Below are 22,415 nucleotides of genomic sequence, written 5' to 3' on the forward strand. Positions count from 1 at the left end.
ATATTTAAAAAAGAGGAAAAGTGTCTTTAAAAAAAATTTTTTTAAGTGAACACAGTGACTTAGATTTTTATAACCTGTATCAGAATATCAAAAGCAAATTACAGGGTTTTTCCTCTCTTTTCTTTTGCTGCGTTTTCTCAGTTTCCATTTAAAGGAGGGAGATTGCTTTTAAAGAAAAAAATACAAAAAATAATTTTTAATATATATGTGTCATTAATGTAATAAATGAATGACATTTGAACCTACACAACGCTATTTAAATCCTGTTAGGTCTTTTTAAAAACTACCTTCATACACAATTACTGTATATATGTACTTTAAAAATTAGGCATAAGTTTTCACTTGACCCCATCAAAATTTCCTAACAAAAGTACAGGTAGCCTCTACAGAATATTTGTAAAATGTTAATAGGAATTTCCCCCTGCTCTGTGGATAAGGAAAGAAATGTTCTCTCCATTTTGCTACCAAATGTCACAATTTACTTGGTGAAAGATGGACCATGCCTGTCATGACTCGATTGTTCTCTGAATCCAACCAGCACTCTGCCAGATCTTTAAAAACCACACACACATAATGTTGGGTGTTCATACAATTAAAAACCTTACATCTACGTTGTATTACCATTTCCAGTGTACTTTTAATTTCATATTCTTCTTAGGTATCAGTATTTTGAGAAATTAAGCTGATAGAAACAGAAGAAAGAATTTCCTATATTCTTTATACAAGTACAAATGTCCCAAAGCCCATACAAAAATATAGCCTAAGCTGAAGGATGAATTACGGACAACCACTTTAAAACAATAAAAACTCAGTGCAAGTGATTTGTATTGTCAGGCATAACTCTTTCTTCTCTGAAAGAGATCTTCTGATATTATGCCATCAATATTAACAGTTTCAGCAATCCGAAAAATTCACCCAACTTTCTACTTACTGCTCACTGCTGTAGAGTTCTTTATGATTTAAATTAAAATTAAATTTCTGTGAATAGAACTTCATCTTTATCTACTATGAGGCATAAACACCTAAAGACTGGATGGTGTGTTTATGTGGGAGGGGAGGGAGAAACTGGACATTAACTACTAGGGAATACAGGGAACGAAAGCACTCTGAAAGTTCTGTTTATACATAAATGCTTACCAAAAAAAAAAAAAACTTTATAACCTAAAATGTAACCTATAACCTATATTTATTATATATATATAAAAAATATATATATTTATAACCTATAGCTGTAACCTATAACCTATTGTTTTAATAGAATATGCTTTTCAGCTACTTAAATCTAAGAACTTACCTGTGGTGTCCAAGAAATAGAAAATGACACGGGAAAATCCACGAAACAATCTGGAGATTCTGCTGGGTACTATAAAAAGGCATAAAATTAGGTCATAGTTGCTTCTGTCGTGACAATTTCACATGAACTATTTTAGAAAAACTGAATAGGAAAAGTCTTATAAATGCAAATGTATTATATGTTAATATTTTGATTCTATTATTGTAGAAGATGTCAAGAGCTGACTAATAAGTCAACTTATGTTCAGGAGGTACAAAGTTTGGTGATTTGGGGTGCCAAAGCAATAGGTTTTGAGTAAAGAATAATGAATTAAGTCAGTGTCAGGTCAGCTACTAACTAAATTGAGGGGTGAAACGCACAGGATCTCAGTTTCTTTACCTTTAAAAAGAGAGATCAAACTGGTTAATATTTAATTTCCTTTCAATCTAAAATTTAATCTCCATCTCAGGCACCACTTTAAAAAAGTTATCTGTTAAAAGAGCCAAGAAGTGTAGAAAAATGTATTTTTCCTAATAAAGCAATTAGTCCTAGCAAATATATAATAAACAAAAAGAAAAAAGTAATAGTTTTAAGAAAAACCTTTTCATGGTCAATAAAAAAATTAATTCAACAGCTTTATTCAAAAAGTGATAGTCATTAAGGATAAATTAGGTATCTAAGTTAAGAAAGACAAAAGACAGTTTTTCTTAAAATCAATTTTGTTATTAAAGAATTGTACTACATGACTTTTGTAAAAACCAGTTCTGGATTCTCAGAAGTCAGATGTAATTAAAGAAAATTCACTTATTTTCATTAAAAAGCAAAATTTACCAAAAGAAAATTAATTTTGGAAAACTCCTAGCTCTCATTCAACAAAGTCTTAAAATAAGTTTTAGATTTTCACTTTCTTCAGCATTTCTCACAACTTCGCCGAATAAGCAAATGGGTTCCAAAAATTATCACTATAGTATTTAGCAAACATTAGCCCTTCTGAAGTCAATGTTTTGAAAAGAATTAACATTTAGTTATAGTAAGCAATTCGCTAAAAAGAAATTTATCAACTTATACTCTGATGGTTATCTGGCTATGCAAAACTGAAAACACAAAGGCAAATACACAGGAAATAATAAAAATATAAAATGCTCTCATTTGGAGAAAAAGAAAAAAGAAAAGGTCAAGCTGAGATTTAGGAAGGAGCTCTATTACAATTCAAAATAAGAGTTGATGTACTTCTGAGTATAACTGCTATAGTCACTACAGAAACAATCTGTAAGCCACTTTACAAGTCATGTAATTATCTCAATAAGTGCAGACAGAGACCTTAATTTCTCTGGTTTCCAATTCTGCTAACTTATGTGATCTTGGATAAGTCATTTAACTTCAATAGCTGTTTGATAGGTAAAATTGATGGAACTCAAGCAAAAGTGTTATCAAGTTTCTTTTCCTTCTAACATGTTAAGATTCTGTAAAAATTATAATGCACACTTGAGACCTCTGTGGTCAAAATGGAGCATTTACTTCATTTTGAGTTTTTTTTAATCTCCTACTCATGTTGACAATGAAAAATATCAACTTAAATCATCAATCTCAGTAAGAGTATGAAGTTAATAAGATGTTCACTGTATTTAGAGTAGATGAACAAAGAAAAATATCTGTGACTTTGGAAGTCATTTAGTACATACAGCACATTTTAAAAGAGAAGATGATCTCCTGCATTCAAATAGGACTCAATATAGTGAATGGTACATATATACTGATTAAAAAAAAACCTACAAATAGTTAAACAAAAAAGCAGATTATAAATTCCATATGATCCCATATATATGAGTCACAATTTCTGAGATGATGTATTCAAATACATTTTTATGTGTAATTATACAGACATACAAATATGTAATAAATTAGACTGATCTATAGAGGTGGCTTTACTGTATATCTATTGTAAATTAAATGCAAATATATATGTTAATTACATCCATGTTCAAGATCAATTCTGTTTATACAATAAACTTCATATAACTGTACAGAACCTAATTAAAAAACTGATATACTTCTGGATGATTTAACGTCAATTAGTAAGTAGCATCCTAGATATTTCAGAATCTTTTGTATTATAAAACTATAACATAGGTAACTAAATGCAATACTGTACTATCAAAATTCAGGTAGTTTTCAGTAGTAAGTTGTACAGATATATAAAAACTAGAGACTAATTGCCAAGTTTTACTTTAGTAGTCCAACTGAAATGATGAAAGCTCCACATAAAGGAATATTAATTGAAAAATAAGTAATTCTTGTTCTTAATTAACATACAGTTTTTCAAATCTCATGTAAAAGAACCCATCAAATCAATAGCTATCAAAGAATACAATTGTCATACAATATTAAGTAACTATTTTTGTCATATATGGTATTTTTTAGATTCTATAGAATGTTGTTCTAAGGAAAATTTTAACCCAATCTCTTCTGTGATTGGACCATCTAAGCAGTAAGGCTTCCTTGAAGTAAACACATACAAACTGTAGCAAATTACAAAAACGGCCAGCAGACAGAGTGCCCAGCCTCTGAAACACATCTGTGTTTTTCAAGTAGTTCTTGGATCTTGACCAAAGCTGAAGAAGCCCTGATCTCCTTTTTTAAAAGAAAAGATAATAGTTCCATCCCATAGTTCAGCATGTACTTTAAATATTGCATAGAAATACACCTATAAAAATGACAAAATTCAACTATTTCCCTTATTATATTTCTTTTTGACTTATATATTCACTCTTAATAAGGACTGTTTAATTAAAATTGGCATTGTTTTCTTCAAGGGTTGGAGGGAGTGAGGGAAAATGGCAGAATTGGGAGAACAGGTATTCAACAGGAAAAAAAAAAATGAAACAAATGTGTTCCTTTACTGTAAATCAAAAAATACCAAGTAAAAGAAATAAAGGTTTTATATTTACAAAAACAAGTCTGCAGTCTGCATTAAGGTTTAAAAAAGATCAGCTTGACCTTTAAAATTTAGTTTTAAATGTGAATTTGCACTACATACTTTTAATATACAGCTTCAGCTATCACTGTTTTTAACTGACAATCCCAGAACTAAATATTCCAGAAGAAATTACCACAACTAAAATACAACTTCGGTCTATGTAACCTGAACTCAATATACAATTAAAGATTCTAATAAATCATATCAATATAAAAATCATTCATTTCCACTTTTTTTTATACAAATTTGTTTCTCGATTCCTTCTTAATTTAAATAAAGTCTTCTCTGCTCTCTTCCCAGAGAATCCATAATAGTGCTTCACAGTTACCAATGCTGCAAAAACTTAGATACATTCTTCACAGAAATATTAAGTGTCACCTTATCTACCCTGAAAAGGTATAAGAAAAAGCAAAAAGGATGGGCCATTCTAATGGCTACATCCTTCCTCTTGATATTACCAACTAAAGTCATTAACTGGAATAATAAAATTTTATAGATGTAGTTCTAGACAGAGAATCTCCTTAGTAAAGTACAGTGTAAAAATAAGGCTATTAAAAAAAACCACCACCACCACCACGAGTCAAGACAGGATGCATTTAAAATTTTTCATTCTGGTCTTCACAACAGCAAAGCAATTTTTATAAATGTACAAAGTACAAACAATTAAAACTCTGAAGTAAATTACAGAAACCCATGTGATCTTTGGAGAAATAAAGGAAAATTTCTCCCTGATCTTAAGGGTAAAAACAAAGCTCACCTTTAAAAATTAAAAAATAATTTTTTATTCATTTTGACAAAAATATCCATGTAACTTCTTTCACAAATAAATTTCTATCCCACTAATATTTTCAATACTTATCACACATGAATCTTAAAATTATACCTGAATATTCTGTGTGTGAGAAAAAGAGAGAATGAGTCATTTCTCAAATTGCCTGATAAAGAGGCACTCTAAGATACCAACTTTTCTGTGTCACCCAGCTTTATGTATTAATTTTCTCTCATGGAAAGCTTAAATGCCAGACACATTTTTAAAACGGACAAACACAATTGATCTTTTCATACTACAATCTTCTGAACCAGAGTTGATTGATGATTCCTGGGAACAATAAAAAAAGTTAAATGTCCAGGTTTTCTCAAATTCTAATGTGTCCCTAGTGATTACTAAATAAATGATTAATATGCTGAACTTGCTTACTCTACTTATTTCTCAAAATTCATAACCTAGAACTAAAACAAAGACATAAAGACAGCTATGTTTTGTGCCAACAGAATTAGTAATTATAGATCACTAGCCTGTAAAGAGTCTATAAATGGAGGCATAACCTTTGCAAGTTCTTAAAATACAGAATTAAAATTTTAGCCAAAACAAAGAATAAAAAGGTATACATATGGATGTGTTTGGAGAGTGTAATTCATAGTAAAAGTTGAAGACAAGAGACTTCAGTGAAACTTTACTTGGGAAAGTGGAAACTCACATTTTGTCTTTGTACAATGTTACAAAAAGGACATCAAGGTCCTCTGAGCCTGCCCAATCTTATTTCTAATATTCCTTCACTATGAAGTCTATATTTTGAGCAAGTCTGTAATAAAAGAGCGACACAAAATCATGTCTAGGCTTTTGGAAACCTAGTGGGTAAATTTTTTGAGCTTTCCAAAATAAATTTTTTAAAATACCAAATACCTTTTCAGAAGCCATTAGCACTTCCTACATTGAAAACATTCAGAGTTCATTTCACAGAGTATTTCCTGACTATAATAACAGTTTAATGAAGCACATACCTTTGCCTTCAACTTGAGAGTAATTAGATGCTTTCTACCAGAAGCATCTTCAGCTTTTAACTTGATGGTACTGAGACAAGTATCCACATATACAAGTCTGGTGAACAGAAGGAAATAAAAAATGATCATACTAGGGAGGGCAAAGATGGGGGGAGGGGAAGTTGGAGGATGGTAGGATTCAAAATGAAAATATTTGCTGTATTCCTATGAATCCATTACAAAAATTAATCAGAGGAATTTCTGCATGCCAGCCCTTTATGCAGCTATAGATTTACTGCCGTTAATACACCAGCCTGGTGCTTAATGCAGTCATAGATCTCTGGATTATTTACAATGTGTGTCAAGGCTCATGCTGTGGTCAGTGAGCACTATGTTTCGGTTTTCCATCACTGGAACCTTTGGCACACACAGCATGTTGCTGTCAGCCTCTGCTTATGTACACATTAAACTTCCTGTCAAACTCTTTGATCCATTTCTGTAGTTTCATACACTAGGAGACTTTTATGCTTCCTTTATTTGTTTTTCCCTTCAATGAACTTCTCCTTTATTATCAATAATGTTAGTGTACAAAAATCTGGCTGATATTAGTTCATATACTCAACTGATCCTCTAAGGAAAATGTTATATAAGCACAAGTACAGTCTAATCTGCTAACAATAAATTTTCTTTCCATGCAATATATAGCTTCTGACATTTAACCTGGACATGTATTCAAAATGACTAATAATTTTAAACCTATAGCACAGCACAATTGTTTTTGGCTTTAAGTTGCTCTAAATGTATGAATTTTCTACAACGGAAACCAATACCCTTTGAAATACATCATTCTGTAAAAATATGGTCCCTTGAGTAGCATAAGCTACTGCCAAAAAGGTTCAAATTTAGCAGTATATTTACTAGCGAACTGGGCATGTGGATTTTTTTTTGACATTTTTACAATACTATTCTCTTGTAAAGATAAAAAGTAGCCTAAGAGTATTGCACAACTTATCACCCAGACTGATGGTGAGACCCATTATAGTTCAGAACTAACATTAGCCTCCTAACCTAGGAAACATTTCTTTTAACATCACTATATGCCACTCAGTCACTGGCCAGATATAATGGTTAAAATGGGTCAATTTCAAGAAATACTGGGCAAGAGCTGTGAACACTGCTTGTAATGAAAAACAGATCTGAATCTGAAAAGATATGTATCTTCAATAGTAGAATCAAAAGCAAAACAAAACAATCTTTATCAACAGAAGAAATTTATATCAGAAACTATGAATAGTCTAGAGTCCTGGAAAATAAAAAGTAAAATTATTCTAGAAAAAAATATTTACATTAAAATATCAATGGCTTCATATATATATATATATATATATATAATCATTTTCCTACAGCTCTATCTGTAAACACCTCAAATCCCTCTCCTCCCAAAAATGTAGAACATTAAGACTTTAAAGGTTTTCTTTGACAGACAGAGATCACAAGTAGGCAGAGAGGCAGCTGGGGGGTGAGGGTCGGGGGTGAGGCTGGGGGGTGAGGAAGCAGGCCTCCTGCTGAGCAGAGCGCCTGATGCAGGGCTCAATCCAAGGACCCTGGGATCATGACCTGAGCAGAAGGCAGACACTTAACGATTGAGCCACTCCGGTGTCCCAACAAAACAGATTAGAAGAAAAAGAAAGAAGACTCCTGGAGGAAGATAGTGGACAAAAAAATCTGTAGAATATATAGACTAGAGGGTAGGACTTAATATATAAGACAAAATTAATATAAAAAATACAAGAAACCAAAAGGGATGAAGAAATTTTAAACTAAGTTATAAACAATAAAGCTATGATGAAAGTGCAATTGCTCTACCATTAGCTTTTCAGTGAAAAGTATTTATGTAGTCATTAAAAATGTAACTGCTTACTAATCCCAATTTTTAGAATCCAACAACAGACAAAAGCTAAAAGACTTAATTATAGCTACAGAAATTAATGTAAATATATTTGACCACAGCAATTTAAAAAGTAGAGATGACAAAAATTGAGAGGTAGAAGGGGAAAGATATGAGGAAGGAAGATAAGGAACACTAAAATTTATAATTGCTGGGGCACCTGGGTGGCTCAGTGGGTTGGGCCGCTGCCTTCTGCTCAGGTCATGATCTCAGGGTCCTGGGATCGAGTCCTGCATCGGGCTCTCTGCTCAGCGGGGAGCCTGCTTCCCTCTCTCTCTGCCTGCCTCTCTGTCTACTTGTGATCTCTCTCTGTCAAATAAATAAATAAATAATCTTAAAAAAAAATTGTAATTGCTAATTTGAGAGGAAGACATAACATCTTTAATTGAAGGAACATGAAGGAAGTTTAAGAAATTTTAGGGCGAATAGAAGAATAATAGTGAAGAAGGGAGAGAAAAGGTGGCATACGAGCCGAATCCATTTTTATTATAGTAACCAGTACAGTATTTCTAAGACTGGTAAGTTACACTGAAAAAGTCATATTATTTAGAAATATAGAAGTTGTACACATGAACATTTAAGAGTGTCTGTCTAAAAGAGTCAGATAAATATGCACACAGAAAGCAAGAACAGATGACAAGAGAAGGAACAACTAAGTCACCACCTAGTACTTCTCATGCTTCACATTTCTGCTCAGCATCAATATACTAGAAATCATTATTGAACACCTATAAGATAGAAACAAACAAAAGGTCTAGTCTTTACAGAATCATACAAAAAAATCAACTTCCCACAATAGTTAAGACAGAAATAATACCTTAGAGATAAACACTGTCCTGCTCCAAATATGGCCTTGCAGTCAAAATGATCATAATGTTAATCTTGAACTTTTAAGAACTAATTCAAATAAGGCAGCAAAAAATGTATAATTATGAGTTAATCTCAGCACAGTCATTTAAAATTAAACATTTTACTCATGCTGACTCCCTGTCTACTTTGTATGAGGGACAGGAAGAAACCTTACTGCGATTATTGACACTTTGGTACATCCAACCTAGATTGCAAAATGTTCAGTGCTCTCTTCTCACCTCCTTCCTTTTGGTAATTGGATCCCTGCCTCCACAGCATCCCTAACTAAACCAAATTTTAGCAGGGTACATTCTACTCAGCTAAAACCCTTCCAGCTGCCCTTGGGTGTCGGCATATCAATAAATCTTGGTCAAAGAACTGTAAGCAGCAGGGATATGTGCATCTCTTATCCATTTATAACAGAACTGTGCCTTCTCCCCACCCCCTCTCATCTTCCCTACTACAGACTAAAACTTGGGCCAATGAGAGCCAGCAAAGACCATGCAGACAAGAACAACACTCAGAGCAGCTGCGACCAACAGAACCCTCCGCAGTGATGGAGGTCGTCTCTCTCTGCACTGTCCAAAATAGTAACCACGGCCATGTGTGGATATGAAGAACTTAAAATACAGCTGGTATAGACCCTGAATTGTTAATGTAATTTAAATATAAATGTCAATGTCAATAGCCACATATGGCTAAGACCTATGTACTTAACAATGCAGCCAGACTGGATGATTGAGAAACAAAATAAACATGGATTCTTGGATGACCCTATGGAACAGAGCTACCAACTCATTCCTGACCATCTGCCTACCTCTCAACTGTTAAATGAGAGAGATGAATAAAATTCTAACCTTGTCTGGAACACTGAGAATTTAGGGTTCTCTTTGTTAATGGCAGCTCAGCTTGTATCCTTACTAATACAATGTATTTCTATCCACAACAGGAAAGAGTATCTTAGGGTTTTGTCTATGGAAGAGATTATTAAAGGAAGGAATTAAAGTGATAAAATCTTACAAGTAATATCAAAATCCATTTTTCTGAAAAAAGTCTGTTTCAAATGCTCTGCTTTATTATAAAGTTGCGTCTCTCAATTTAGACAATATGGAGTAAACAGTTTCATTCATTTAAATAAGATATAAGCTCATGCAAGTGATAAATTTAGGAAAATCAGTGAAAAGCTCAATTTTTGAAAAGTTATGAAATCACATTTTAAATTTGTATTTAGAAGTTTTGGTGTTATTACTTAAATAGGCATATTCTAAAATAGACTAAGGAAATAGAAAAACACAAATATAAAATCTAAAGAATATATATTTTTGGCACTTAACTTTGTATTTATCACTTGCTGCATTTCTTTATAAGTTACTGCTTATAATAAAATGGCACTACACTTGAGTTAAAATTTTTAAAACCTTTGAAAAAGGATACTAATACTTAAGATTCATAGAGGTTTCCACTGTTCCTGGTAAAAGCTGAATGGTATCAGTACAGACAGGCAAAACAAATTTGCTTTGTTTTTCTTGAAATACAGTATTTACTTTGACTAAAAGCTTAGGTTACATAGTTTTTCTTTAAATACCTAGAGGCATAGATGTAGCAATAACATCAAAGGCAGACTAAAGATCTTCATGTTTTAATAAAGCATCAATTTCATCTTCATTACCACCCTCAGGTTTAAGCATTAACTACTTCAAAAAACAATCTCCCTAAATGGTGTCTTTATTTCTTGTATCTTCTGTACATCAATCTATTCTGCCTTTCATGACTAAATTAATCTTCCTAAATACTTTTTTTTTTAAGATTTATGTATTATATATATAGAGAGAGAGCATGAGTAGGAGGGGCAGAGGGAAAGGGGCAGTCCCAGACTCCCTGCTGCGCGGGAAGCCCAACGTGGGGCTTGAGCTCAAGACCCTGAGATCACAACTGAGCCAAAACCAAGAGTCAGGTACTTAACCGACTAAGCCACCCAGGTGCCCCTATCTTCCTAGATACTTTTATAAAATCCTATCAACCCCTTGCTCAAAAATAATCAGTGAGTCCCCATCATTTGCATATACAGAATCCTTAGTCTAGTAGGAAAGACCTTTCAGTTAGGCCCTGGTTTCTATCCTCTTCTGTGAGCAACTGATCTACTACAAAGTCCAAAGATGAACTGCACATTTCCATCACTACATACTTACTTCCACCACTGCCTTTTAAGGCTCTCTATATTCCTTCCAAGCTTATCCCAATACTCACCTCCTTTAAGAAGAACCTTCCTAAATCATCTGAGCCCCGGGTGGCTCAGTTGGTTTAGTGTCCAACTCTTGGTTTCAGTTCAGGTCATGATCTCAGGAGTCTTGAGACTGAGCCCCACCAAGGTCTCAGAGTCTGCTTGAGATTCTCTCCGCCCTCTCTCTCTGCCCAACTCCTCACTTGCATATGCATGCACAAGCAGGTGAACTCTCTCTCAAATAAATGAATCTTCAAAGGGACTTTCTCAAAACTGTCACACTGTTCCTTTTCAAGTTTTTGCTTCCCAGTCAAATCAACTTTTTTCTAAGGAATATTAAAGTTTTAAACTATGCATTACATCAATGCTCTATGCATTACATGACCATGGAGAAGTTACTATCAGACTGGTTCAATATTTATTGATTTTATATGCAAGTTTCAAACAACTGAATGCAAACTGTTTAAATTACATACTATAAACATATTACCAATTTAGAAAAACAATTTTTTCATTATTAGATAATCTCCACTTTTTCAGTGATTTGAATATATATGAGAAAAAAAGCACTCTATGATAAAGATAATTTAGGATGAAAATCATACTTATTAACATCTATGCTCTTATGCAATATGCAGTGAAAATTATCATTACTGGTTATAATGAAATCATAACACTAATTAAGAGCTATAAAACTCATATATAGTCTGACATTTTTAGGTGAACTAGTAGCTCAACTTTAAACCTATTTTATACATGGCATTCTTTGAATCAAATAACACATGTTTCTTATTAACCCTTACTATTAAGTATTATTAGTTTCATTTGAAAAATAAAACGTGGCTCAGAGAGTTTACATTACTCGTCCAATGACACAGAGCTGATAAGCCAGAATTAAAACTCTTGTCCAGTTACTGGAATTAATTTCCTCCTAACAAGTATCTCCATTTCTCCCAATATGGTATACAGTTCTTTGAAATGCACTGGGAGTTATAGAAAATATCAATGGATTAGTAAGTTCATTACCAAAATAAGATACTTAATTAAAAATTCAACTTAATATGTATTTACAATCTTTCAACAGCACAACAAATTTAATAAAACTCAGTTCTTTCCCTAGACAAATTTAAAAGGCCAAATAGTTGAATTCTACTCACTCTAATTGATATATATGCTGTCTTAAAAAAAGAATAAAACCATCAGATCACACTTGCCCTGTTAGAACTATTTAATCTCTGAATTACCTAGGGCCATGTGATTACTAAAACAAACATTAAGTATCTTCTAACTAAGATGACTACATATTTCTTCCAAAAAGACACTTCTGAGACTGCAAGAGGCCAGGATAAAAAGCATAAACTAGGATTATCCTAGGTAAAGTGGAATGTAGATCAACCTACTTATAACAACAAGTATTTAGTGCTTTCAACGCCAGGACATTCTTGATATCCTTAACATCCTAATGTTTCTGAACAGAAAATCCTGTTAAACCCCAAGGACTCTAATTCTTATCCTTTTAATGAGCCCTTCTGCTAAACAACACAAGCAGAAGTGAACAGAAACCTATCAAGACAGCTTTTTGCATCACTTACCTTTGTGAACTGTGTAATACCCAAAATCACTGACTTACCATCATCTTTTTACCCTTCAGACAATAGCTGTTTTTAGTGTGTTTTTATACAAGTTGAAAACAAGTACAGAAATTATAATAGCAATCAAACTTAAGGTCAGTTACTAATTCTCAATGCCATTTCCATTAAAAAAAAAATGTATGTGAATAAAAGAAAAAAGATTTCATATTCTAAATATTTCTACTTTTTCCTAATTTTTTATAAAGCCTCATCATATAGAATTGATTGGATATGTCAGTTATGTAATTTAAAAACACAGCAAAGTCTTCATTACCTTAAAAAAAAAGGATTTTTCTTTCATTATCAGATTTTACCATTATACTAACAAATCTACAAGAATATTAAAGTGTAAGAAAAACAAAGACATACTGACATTGTCTACAAATCATTAAGATTCTGACAATCCATTCAAATCAATTTGTCATACAAATTATTGTCTGTGTCATTTTAAGAGATATTTTAAATTAAGAAGCTGGCCAGCTATCTAGGCAAGGCCTCAAAAGGTAGCAATTCTAGTATGTGGATAGCACAATTCAACTCTCAGTGTTGGCACTGATGGTCTGAAACCCTATGCCAACATTGCCAGACCTGATTCAAGGATTAAATCACAAAAATAAAATTGATAGATTTTCTTACTCCAGAAAGAACTGAATAAATACTGACAAAATCTTACTATCTGGCTTCTGACAATCCACGCAAGCAATTTCTCTTTTGCTAACACATTCTTCATCTGTAAAGACTGTGAAACAAGTGATTCGGTAACAGCAGCTATATTCTAATTCAATCACGCACACTAGTCACTATAATTAAACTTTGATCTCTCACAAATCTAAACAACAGATTTCATAACTATCTCTCAGGATGGGTTAATTTTGCATGTGGCCAATTTTATCCATGATGAGACAGGCACATATTGAGGGTGAGACTAATAAAACCTATCTCCAAGTATATGAGGGCACTTTAGTGAAGGATCCTTATCAGAGCTACTCCATAGCACAATTCAAGGCAGCACCATTCACACAGAATGCCTAAGAACTGTTATGCAGCCAGTCTTGGCTACATACACATTTTATATATAAAGCTGAACATAAAAATATGTATCTTGAAATTTATTCAGAGAATTAACTAGGCATTATATAAAGTGGCTATAGCAGTCAGTGGCACAGGACAGAAACTTCGAAAATGTAAGTCCCTGTATAAAATAATTTTAGTCTAAGGAAGAGACAAGCATTCATATTGTGATCAGTGCTATGATAGAGGCATTCATAACCTTCCTTTTGGCTTCATCTATTATCTAAGCTAGACATCTGTTCCTTTTTATCCCACATCAGAACAATAGGCATAATGCAAAGCAAAACTCAATACTTTCTTTTTGTCCCTAAAAAACACTTATTCCATAAGATATTTTAATACTTCTACTATTTCTCTTATACCTTGTTAATGGCTCTCCAGAATCCCTATAATTATATTCTGTAGTACTTATCACAGTTAGAATTAAATACTACTGCGATCATCTACTTAAATTCTGACTCTCCCACTAGACATAAGTTCCTTGAGGAATCTTTATTAAAGTCTTGCCTATGGTTATCCACGGTCTTACATTATAGGCATTCAATAGTTAGGTGAGAAAAAAAAAAATGAATGATTCACAAATCTCATATTTGCATTCTCAGTGCTTCAACTACTTCATTACTAGAGTTCTTCCAAACATGTCACAACTTTGAAAAGGGTTTCCCCTTCCCAAGTCCTTCCTACATTCCTAAGTATCCTCTAAACACTAAGATCTTAACGTTTAAGCATCTGAAAGTAAGTCAACCTGATTTTTCTATAACACCTTAAATCCAAAGAATGACCAGGTCCATGATGTCAATGCCTCAAGACAAATCTTCATACTTCCAGCCAAACTGCTCTTAGTTCATCTCAATTCATTACTTGTCTTCTGTCTCCTCTCTCCTGGTTATGCTAAATTTTATTTAAAAGTTCCATCTTTAAAAAAAAAAAAAGTTCCATTTTTCCCAAATCCTATTCAGGAGTGGCACCTTACCAAATAATGCCTAATCACATGAATAGCATTAACCAGTCCACGATATCACCACAACAGTACATTTGAAGTTATATGTAACAACAATACCTACAGACCTACACTTTCACTGAGAATCATCAGAGTAGCCTGATGCAAGAGGGAAAAAAAAAAAAAGGTTGGAGGCATAATAGAATTGCTAAGGCAACCAAGACCTAAAGAACCAAGGTCCTGAAAAGGGGGAACAGAGGAGAGGTAAGCCACCGTTGCAGCCATTTTTCCCTCAGCTTATTTACCAATTCTGCACACAGGGCTAGAGAAGAATAATTTGGGCAAAGGGCACAAACAGAAAGATGCTATTAAGAAGCAAACCAAAACAAACAAAAAAACCACACTGCAGCATTTCTGGAACTCTCTTGAGGCTAGAGATAAAAATAACGGACTTTTAAAGAGCCAGAATCTACTGGAAAGGTAGGGCCTGGGAACTTTCCCTAAACTTTCAGCACTCTTCCATCAAAACTTTTGATAAATCCTTGAACTGCAAGTGATGAGGATAAAAAAAAAGAAGAAGAAAAAACTAAGCTGAAAGCCAGTGAAAACCAAGGGGGGGAGGGAATATTTAGAAATCCCATAACACTGAGGAGAAATTAATTAAAATTTAGAACCTACATGAGGAAAAGCCCCAGTGAATACCCCCAAGCCCTCAGTGGGAACCCTGGAAGGGTTACCCCTAAAAGTAAAGCAAACAAGAGGCTGATGAAACATTGTCAAAAATGGACCCCTGACTCCAACTGAGAGGTAAACTGGCCCCGTGAAGAGACACACACAAGAGTTTAGGATCTACCAAGGGAGAAATACCAATGAACACACCCAGCTCTTGCCTAAACTTTCTAGAGGGTTACGACTCAGGAAAGGGAGAGGAGCGGTAAGAAGTACATTGAGTCTTAAAAAAACTATAGCCCAAACTCAACCAGGATTATAGCAACCTACCCCTACTCTATTTCTTAGCAAAGGAAAAAGTAAACCCTTTTAAAAGAAAGTATCATTTAAAACCTCTGAACTTTTTTATATACAATTTCTAACACTCAACAAAAGATCATTAGGCATAGCACTTCAGCCTTAATGAACAAGGGCAAATACTGAAGAACAGTCAGCAAGAGAAAGTGAGAAAAGGTGTATTAACTAAAATATCTGGAAACTAAGTCAGTTTCCGCATTTCTCCCCTTTTGCCAGTTTTTCAGGGTTTTTGTTTTGTTTGGGTTTTCTTTTTTAAAGAAAGAGTAGTCAGAGTCATCTTGTTAAGCACAGACCATGAGAGTTCAGGTTTTACATTTTTGTTGTTATAGCGTACTCAATTTGCCACTGATTCAATTGTGAAAATAAAGAAAAACCCCTTACCTCTTACTATTAGAAAGTAGTAGGCCCACATGAAAAGATGCTCAGCATCACTTGTCTTCAGGGAACTACAAATCAAAACTACAATGAGATACCACCTCACACCTGTCGGAAAGGCTAAAATCAGCAACACAGGAAACAAAAAGGGGAACCCTCCTGCACTGCTGGTAGAATGCAAGCTGGTGCAGCCACACTGATGAACAGTATGGAGGTTCCTCGAGAGGTTAAAAATAGAGCTACCCTATCATCCAGCAACTGCACTACTAAGTCTCTGGCCAAAACACAAAACTACTAATCCAAAGGGATATATGCACTCCAATGTTTATAGCAGCAGTAGCCACAATAGCCAAATTATGGAAACAGCCCAAGTGTCCATCCACTGATGAATCTATGAGGAAGACGTGGTATACACACACACACACACATCCACACGCAATGCAACATTATTCAGCCATAAAAAAAAAAACAATGAAATCTTGCCATTCGCAATGACCTGGATGGAGCTAGAAAGTATTGGGCTAAGTGAAATAAGAGAGTCAGAAAGACAAATACCATACGATTTCACTCATATGTGGAATTTAAGAAACAAAACAAACAAGCAAAGGGGGTGAAAAAAGATGGACAAACCAAAAAACAGACTCTGAACTATAGAGAATTGATGGTTACTGTAGGGGCAGGGCAGGGGCGATGGGTTAAATAGGTAATGGCATAAGGAGTGTACTTGCTGTAATGAGCACACACAGTGCTGAATCACTGTATTGTATACCTGAAACCAATATTACACTGTATGCTAACTAACTGGAATTTATTTTTTTAAAGATTTATTTGAAAGAGAGAAAGAGAGCATGCGTATGTGTTGGCGGGGCAGTGGGGGCTGTGGGGGGGGGAAGAGGGAGAGACAGGAGTGTGGACCTCAACGAAGGGCTCCATCTCATGACCCTGAGATCACAGGCTGAGCTGAAACCCGAAGTCAGACCCTTAACTAACTGCACCACCAGGCACCCCTTACAAAACTGTAATTTAAATAAAAACTTAAAAAGAAAAAAAAGCAGTAGGCCCTGGTATTTACCAATGTGGATAAACACACACGCACGTGTGCACGTGTGCGCGCACATACACACATACACAACTTGCACACAGATGTTTACAGCAGCTTTATTCATAACTGCCAAAACTTAGAAGCTAACTAAGATGCTCTTCAGCAAGTGAACAAATAAACTTATACAGACAATGGAACTATATTCAGTACTAAAAACAAAAGAATTAATAAGCCGTGAAAAGATTAAGAAGAAATTTAAATACTTTTACTAAGTAAAAGAAGCCAATCTGAAAAGGCTACATAATGTCCAACTATATGACATTCTGGAAAATCCAAAACTGTGGAGACAGTAAAAAGATCAGTGGCTGCCAGAGGCTAGGGGAGAGGAAGAGGGAGGAAGCAAGGTAAAGGGAGAGGAAAGGAGAGAAAGGGAGAGAGACAGACAATTTGTGGGGTGCGGGGGGAGTACCAGGAATGCCAAGATCCAGGACTAACTATATGACTGAAAACCACAAGAAAAAAAATTAAAAACAGGCTCCAGTGGATCTAGATTATGGAAGATAGCAGAAAAATATTTTTAAATAAGATAATACAGGAAAGGCCAGAAAATTCTAAAAATACTGAAATCTAGTGTAGTTATACTAATCTAACAAAGTAGACATTAAGGAAAGAAATATTACCAGAGATGGAAAGAAACATTTAATGATAAAAGGAAAAATCCACAGGAAGATACAGCAATTATAAAAATGCATACGCTCTAAAATTAAAAATGGAACTGCCATATGATCTAGCAATTTCACTTCTGGGTATATACCCAAAGAAAACAAAATCGCAATGTTGAAGAGGTATCTGCAACCCCAAGTTCACTGTTGCAATATTTACCATAGCCAAGACATGGAAACAACCTAAGTATCCACTAACAGATGAATGGAGAAAGAAATTTTAGCGTGTGTGTGTGTTTGTGTGTGCGCGTGTATTCACCAAATATACAATGAAATACTTACTATTCAGCCATTAATAAAGGACATCCTGCTATTACAACAATATGGATAGACCCTAAGAGCATTACACTAAGCAAAACAAGTCAGAGAAAGAAACACAATATGATGTGACTTATATGTTGAATTTAAGGAAAAAACAAATGAACTCACAGATACAGAGAACATACTGGTGGCTGCCAGAGGCAGAGATGAAATGAGTGAAGTCAGTCAATGGTACAAACTTCCACTATGTAATGTACAGCATAGCCACTGTAATTAATAATATTGTAATATATATTTAGAAGTTGCTGAAAGAGTAAATCTTGGAAGCTCTCACCACACGAAAAACTGTAAGTATGTGTAATGATGGAGGTTAGCTAGCCTTATTGTTGTGATTTCATAATATATACATATACCAAATCACTACATTGTACATCTAAAATATGTCAATTATATCTCAAAAAAATATTAAAAGAATTCTGTAGTGAGGAAGAAAAAAGATTCCAGACAGAGAAGTAGAAATGCAGGAAGGAAGAACGAACACTGGGAGAGGGGCACCTGGGTGGCTCAGTTAATAAAGAATCTGCCTTCAGCTAGCTAGGGTCATGATCCCAGGGTCCTGGGATCAGAAGCCCCACATCATGTTCTGCTCAGTGGGGAGTCTTCTGCTACTCCCTCTGCCCCTCCCCCACTTATGGACTCCCTCCCTCTCTCTCTCAAATAAATAAATAAAACCTTTTAAAAAAATAACAAAAATACGGAGCACCTGGGTAGCTCAGATCGTTAAGCATCTGCCTTTGGCTCAGATCATCTCCAGGTCCTGAAAACAAGCCCCATGTCACAATGGGCTCCCAGCTTAGCAAGGAATCTGCTTCTCCCTCTCCCTCTCCCCCTGTTTGTGCTGTCTCTCTTGCTCTCAAATGAATAAATAAAAATCTTTAAAAAAAAATTAAAATAAAACATAAAAAAACTGGGAGAAATACACAAATTACATACAAATTATACATACACAATGTATAATAATATATTTACACATATAACCATATATATAAAATATAAATTTATATAATAAATATTAACTTTAAAAACAGTTTGCCAATTTTAAATATAGAATTAAAATGCATGATAACAATAACACAACAGGTAAACAGGTAAAAAAATAAACTGCATTTCAGATCCTCCCATAAGAAAATTGGTAAAAGTAAAAATGTATATTTTGCTATATGTATGCTGAAATCTCCAAGGCAGTTCTAAAAAAATAATAAAAGGATGTATAATAACTTAATTCTTGATTAATTCAAATAAAGGCCGATGAAAATAGATAAAGCGAAAAAACACAAAATGCAGGAAACAAACAGAAAACATATAGCAAGATGTCAGTGAAAATGGCAATCAGAAATTCCTAAAAGTTTCCATTCTGTAACAGTCAGAAGAACAATGACCCAAAAAACATCAAGGAAAAAAGCTAATATGTGAGGTGATGAATATGTGAATATGTGAGTTTATGTGAATCCTTCCAAATACATGTAAATCAAATCATATTGTACATGCTGAAAATACTATAATCATGTTTGGCAATCATACCTCAATAAAACTAAAATAACATGTTTATGCTCAGTAAAAATATGGTAACATCTTACTTCCTATATAAAAATGTTGGTTTTTTTCAACATTTTATTTCACATTTTACTTTGTAGATCAGTTTGTTAATGATGCTATCCCTTTAATTCATACCCACAATAAGGATCAGTTATCAATTATAATTAAATAAGTTCTAATTATAATGAAACACTTTGATTAAACACAGGTACAAAATAAATTGCTAAAACTGCAAATAAATTTAAATGTATTTAAAAAAAAAAAAGAAGAAGACTTTTCTGGAACATTTTAAAATAGACATACTTATCCCAACCAAGAGTTCCTATCTCTTCAATAAGGCTGGAGTAGAACTGGGGAGGCGGAGGTGGTGCATACAACTCTTGTTTATTCTTTAAAGCAACTTCCTGTTTAAAAGAAAAAAACTTGAATCAGCTGTGTATTGCTAGACACCGAATTATTACTATCTGATTACAAAACAACTTCATAATCTCCTTTGTGCCATACTAAAGTGTTTACTATTTTTACAGAAATTCCAGCTGAATCATTCCCCTTCTCATATAAAGACAGGAACAAGCTAAAGGACTGCACTGAAGATTATTACGTGAAAATGTCAATTATTATACCAGTTAAAAACTTCAGATTTTAGTATTTTTCTAAACTATTATGCCTATCGGGTATGACAAAACTTTAAAAATACCCTCAAGGCTTCACTATTCTTCTATTCCTGTGGATAGGACTTTAATATAAAGAAAATGTACCTTTAAGAAAAGCCTGAACTCTTAAGTCCATTATTTAGACAGACATATTTGTATACAGTTATGAATCACACCCTTACAAACACAAACCCTTTATTACCACAGTAAATACTCGCCTGCTACTTTCTTTCACTGGCTTACATTCTATATTACTTCCAGACCAGGTTAAGTATTTTTCCATCTATGTGGAATCACAGTTCCTTTCCCTGCTAGGCTCACCTATGGTATTGTCAAGATGGTTTATGTACCCCGCCCCCCAAAAAACTAACATTTCCTTTTTTTTCTTTTTTAGTTTAGAAGCAATACAAACATCACTATAATTGCTGAGGCTGAATATTATCAATTTCTTCAAAGGTGCTAACCCAGACAAATATTTTATTTGGAAAGCAAAAATAAATATATCTGCAATTACACAGATGTTCATATCAAGAGATAAATTAAAAAGTCAGATATAGTAAATGATAACAGCAGATGAAAATAAGCATAAAAATTATGTTTCTATTAACTGTAACCCTAATAAAAGGTATAATTTTTTTTTCCTTTAAGTATCTATTTACTCTATTAGTCCTTATACTTTGTTTTTAAACAAGGATAGGATACCATTAAATTGAGATAATACTAGAAAGAACAGATTTTACAAAACAGTATTTTAAAATCAGGACTATTAACTGAAACTACTTTCTAAATCTCCTTTAGAATTAAAAACAAAAAAACTGTGAAAGCAGGTTTGTAAAGCTCAAAATGACAGTATGGATTTAATTAGAAGGTAAATTCTTAGAAGACAAGGAGTATACTGCTTTTTTAAATAAATACCTAATGTTATCTGTAAATTGCCTGATAGTCCACAGAAACAAATTTTTACTATTAAGATTATCCTATTAAAAAAAAAAAAGGCAGTCTAGTTCCTATACTTATATATAAAACAGCTTCAGCAATTTTTTTGAAATTTTTTAAAATCCAGAAATATTAAATATTGCTATCCACCTATGCAGATGGTAAATTTGGATAATAAAAACTGCATCTTAATCTTAAGTTTATGACATTCATAAACTCCACCTTCCACCTTGGGTCAGACAAGGTATTCCCATTCCAGAACCATAACAGAAAAAAGGGCAAAGGCAGAGAGTCAAAGCAGTCTTTGTGAAAAAGAGGCAAGATACCCAGTGGAAAGAACACAGGCTTTACAAAGGCTTTAAATCCTAACTTTACCATTTCCTAGTTTTAAGGCCTTAGCTACACACTACTAAGCCCTAAAATGGGTATTTAAAAAACCTACCCACATCAGAGTTCTTTTAAAATACAGGTAATTGTGGGGCACCTGGTAGCCCAGTCAGCTAAGCATCTGACTCTTGATTTCAGCTCAGGTCATAGTCTCAGGGTCCTGGGATCAAGCCTCAAATCGGGCTCTGCACTCAGCTCAGAGACTGCTTAGGGTTCTCTCTCCTTCGCCTTCTGCCCCTCTCCCTGATTGCATGCACATGCATGCTCTCTAACAAATAAATCTTTAAAAAATAAATAAAATACAGGTAATTGTTCACTTATTAAATATATACTGAACACCTACTTTATGCTTAGTTATTACTAGGAAACTGTGGAGATTTACCAAATCTCCTGAAAAGGTTCAATAATTACTGATTTCATTTGTACATCATCCTCAGTAATTTCATGGGTGATTACATTATAGAAAACCCTGTTACTGACTACACAGCCCAACAAACTGATATTTTTTGATACACTTATTTTTTGATACACTGTTCATAAATGTGCAATAGTTTCACCAATTCTGTCAATTTCTCTAGAAAACTAAAATACAGCATGTCATTTTATTCAGAAATGCAGCAACAAATGTCCGAAATCGAATACTGTTAGAGATCAATGTCAATATCTTATTTTAAATTAATAACAGTTTCTTCAAAATACAAAACAGCGGTTCTTACAACCTAATAAAGTCAACCAGGAGTAAGAGC

General features: G+C 33.8%; 1 protein-coding gene across 4 annotated transcripts in view; it reads right to left on the reverse strand.

Moving 5' to 3' along the window:
* FANCL (FA complementation group L) overlaps positions 1-22,415 on the reverse strand; it is a 299,340-nt gene that overhangs the window by 47,014 nt on the left and 229,911 nt on the right. For all 4 annotated transcript variants that reach the window (XM_045077868.1, XM_013051074.2, XM_045077867.1 and 1 more), the window contains 3 exons: positions 19,997-20,097; positions 6,033-6,129; positions 1,295-1,363 (listed from right to left, as the gene is read on the reverse strand). In XM_045077868.1, coding sequence (XP_044933803.1) covers positions 1,295-1,363; positions 6,033-6,129; positions 19,997-20,097 — 267 coding nt within the window. The remainder of the gene's footprint in view (positions 1-1,294; positions 1,364-6,032; positions 6,130-19,996; positions 20,098-22,415) is intronic.

This window comes from Mustela putorius, unplaced genomic scaffold (genome assembly GCF_011764305.1).
Source record: "Mustela putorius furo isolate JIRA1106 unplaced genomic scaffold, ASM1176430v1.1 tig00000224_pilon_pilon_pilon, whole genome shotgun sequence".
NCBI lineage: Eukaryota > Metazoa > Chordata > Mammalia > Carnivora > Mustelidae > Mustela > Mustela putorius.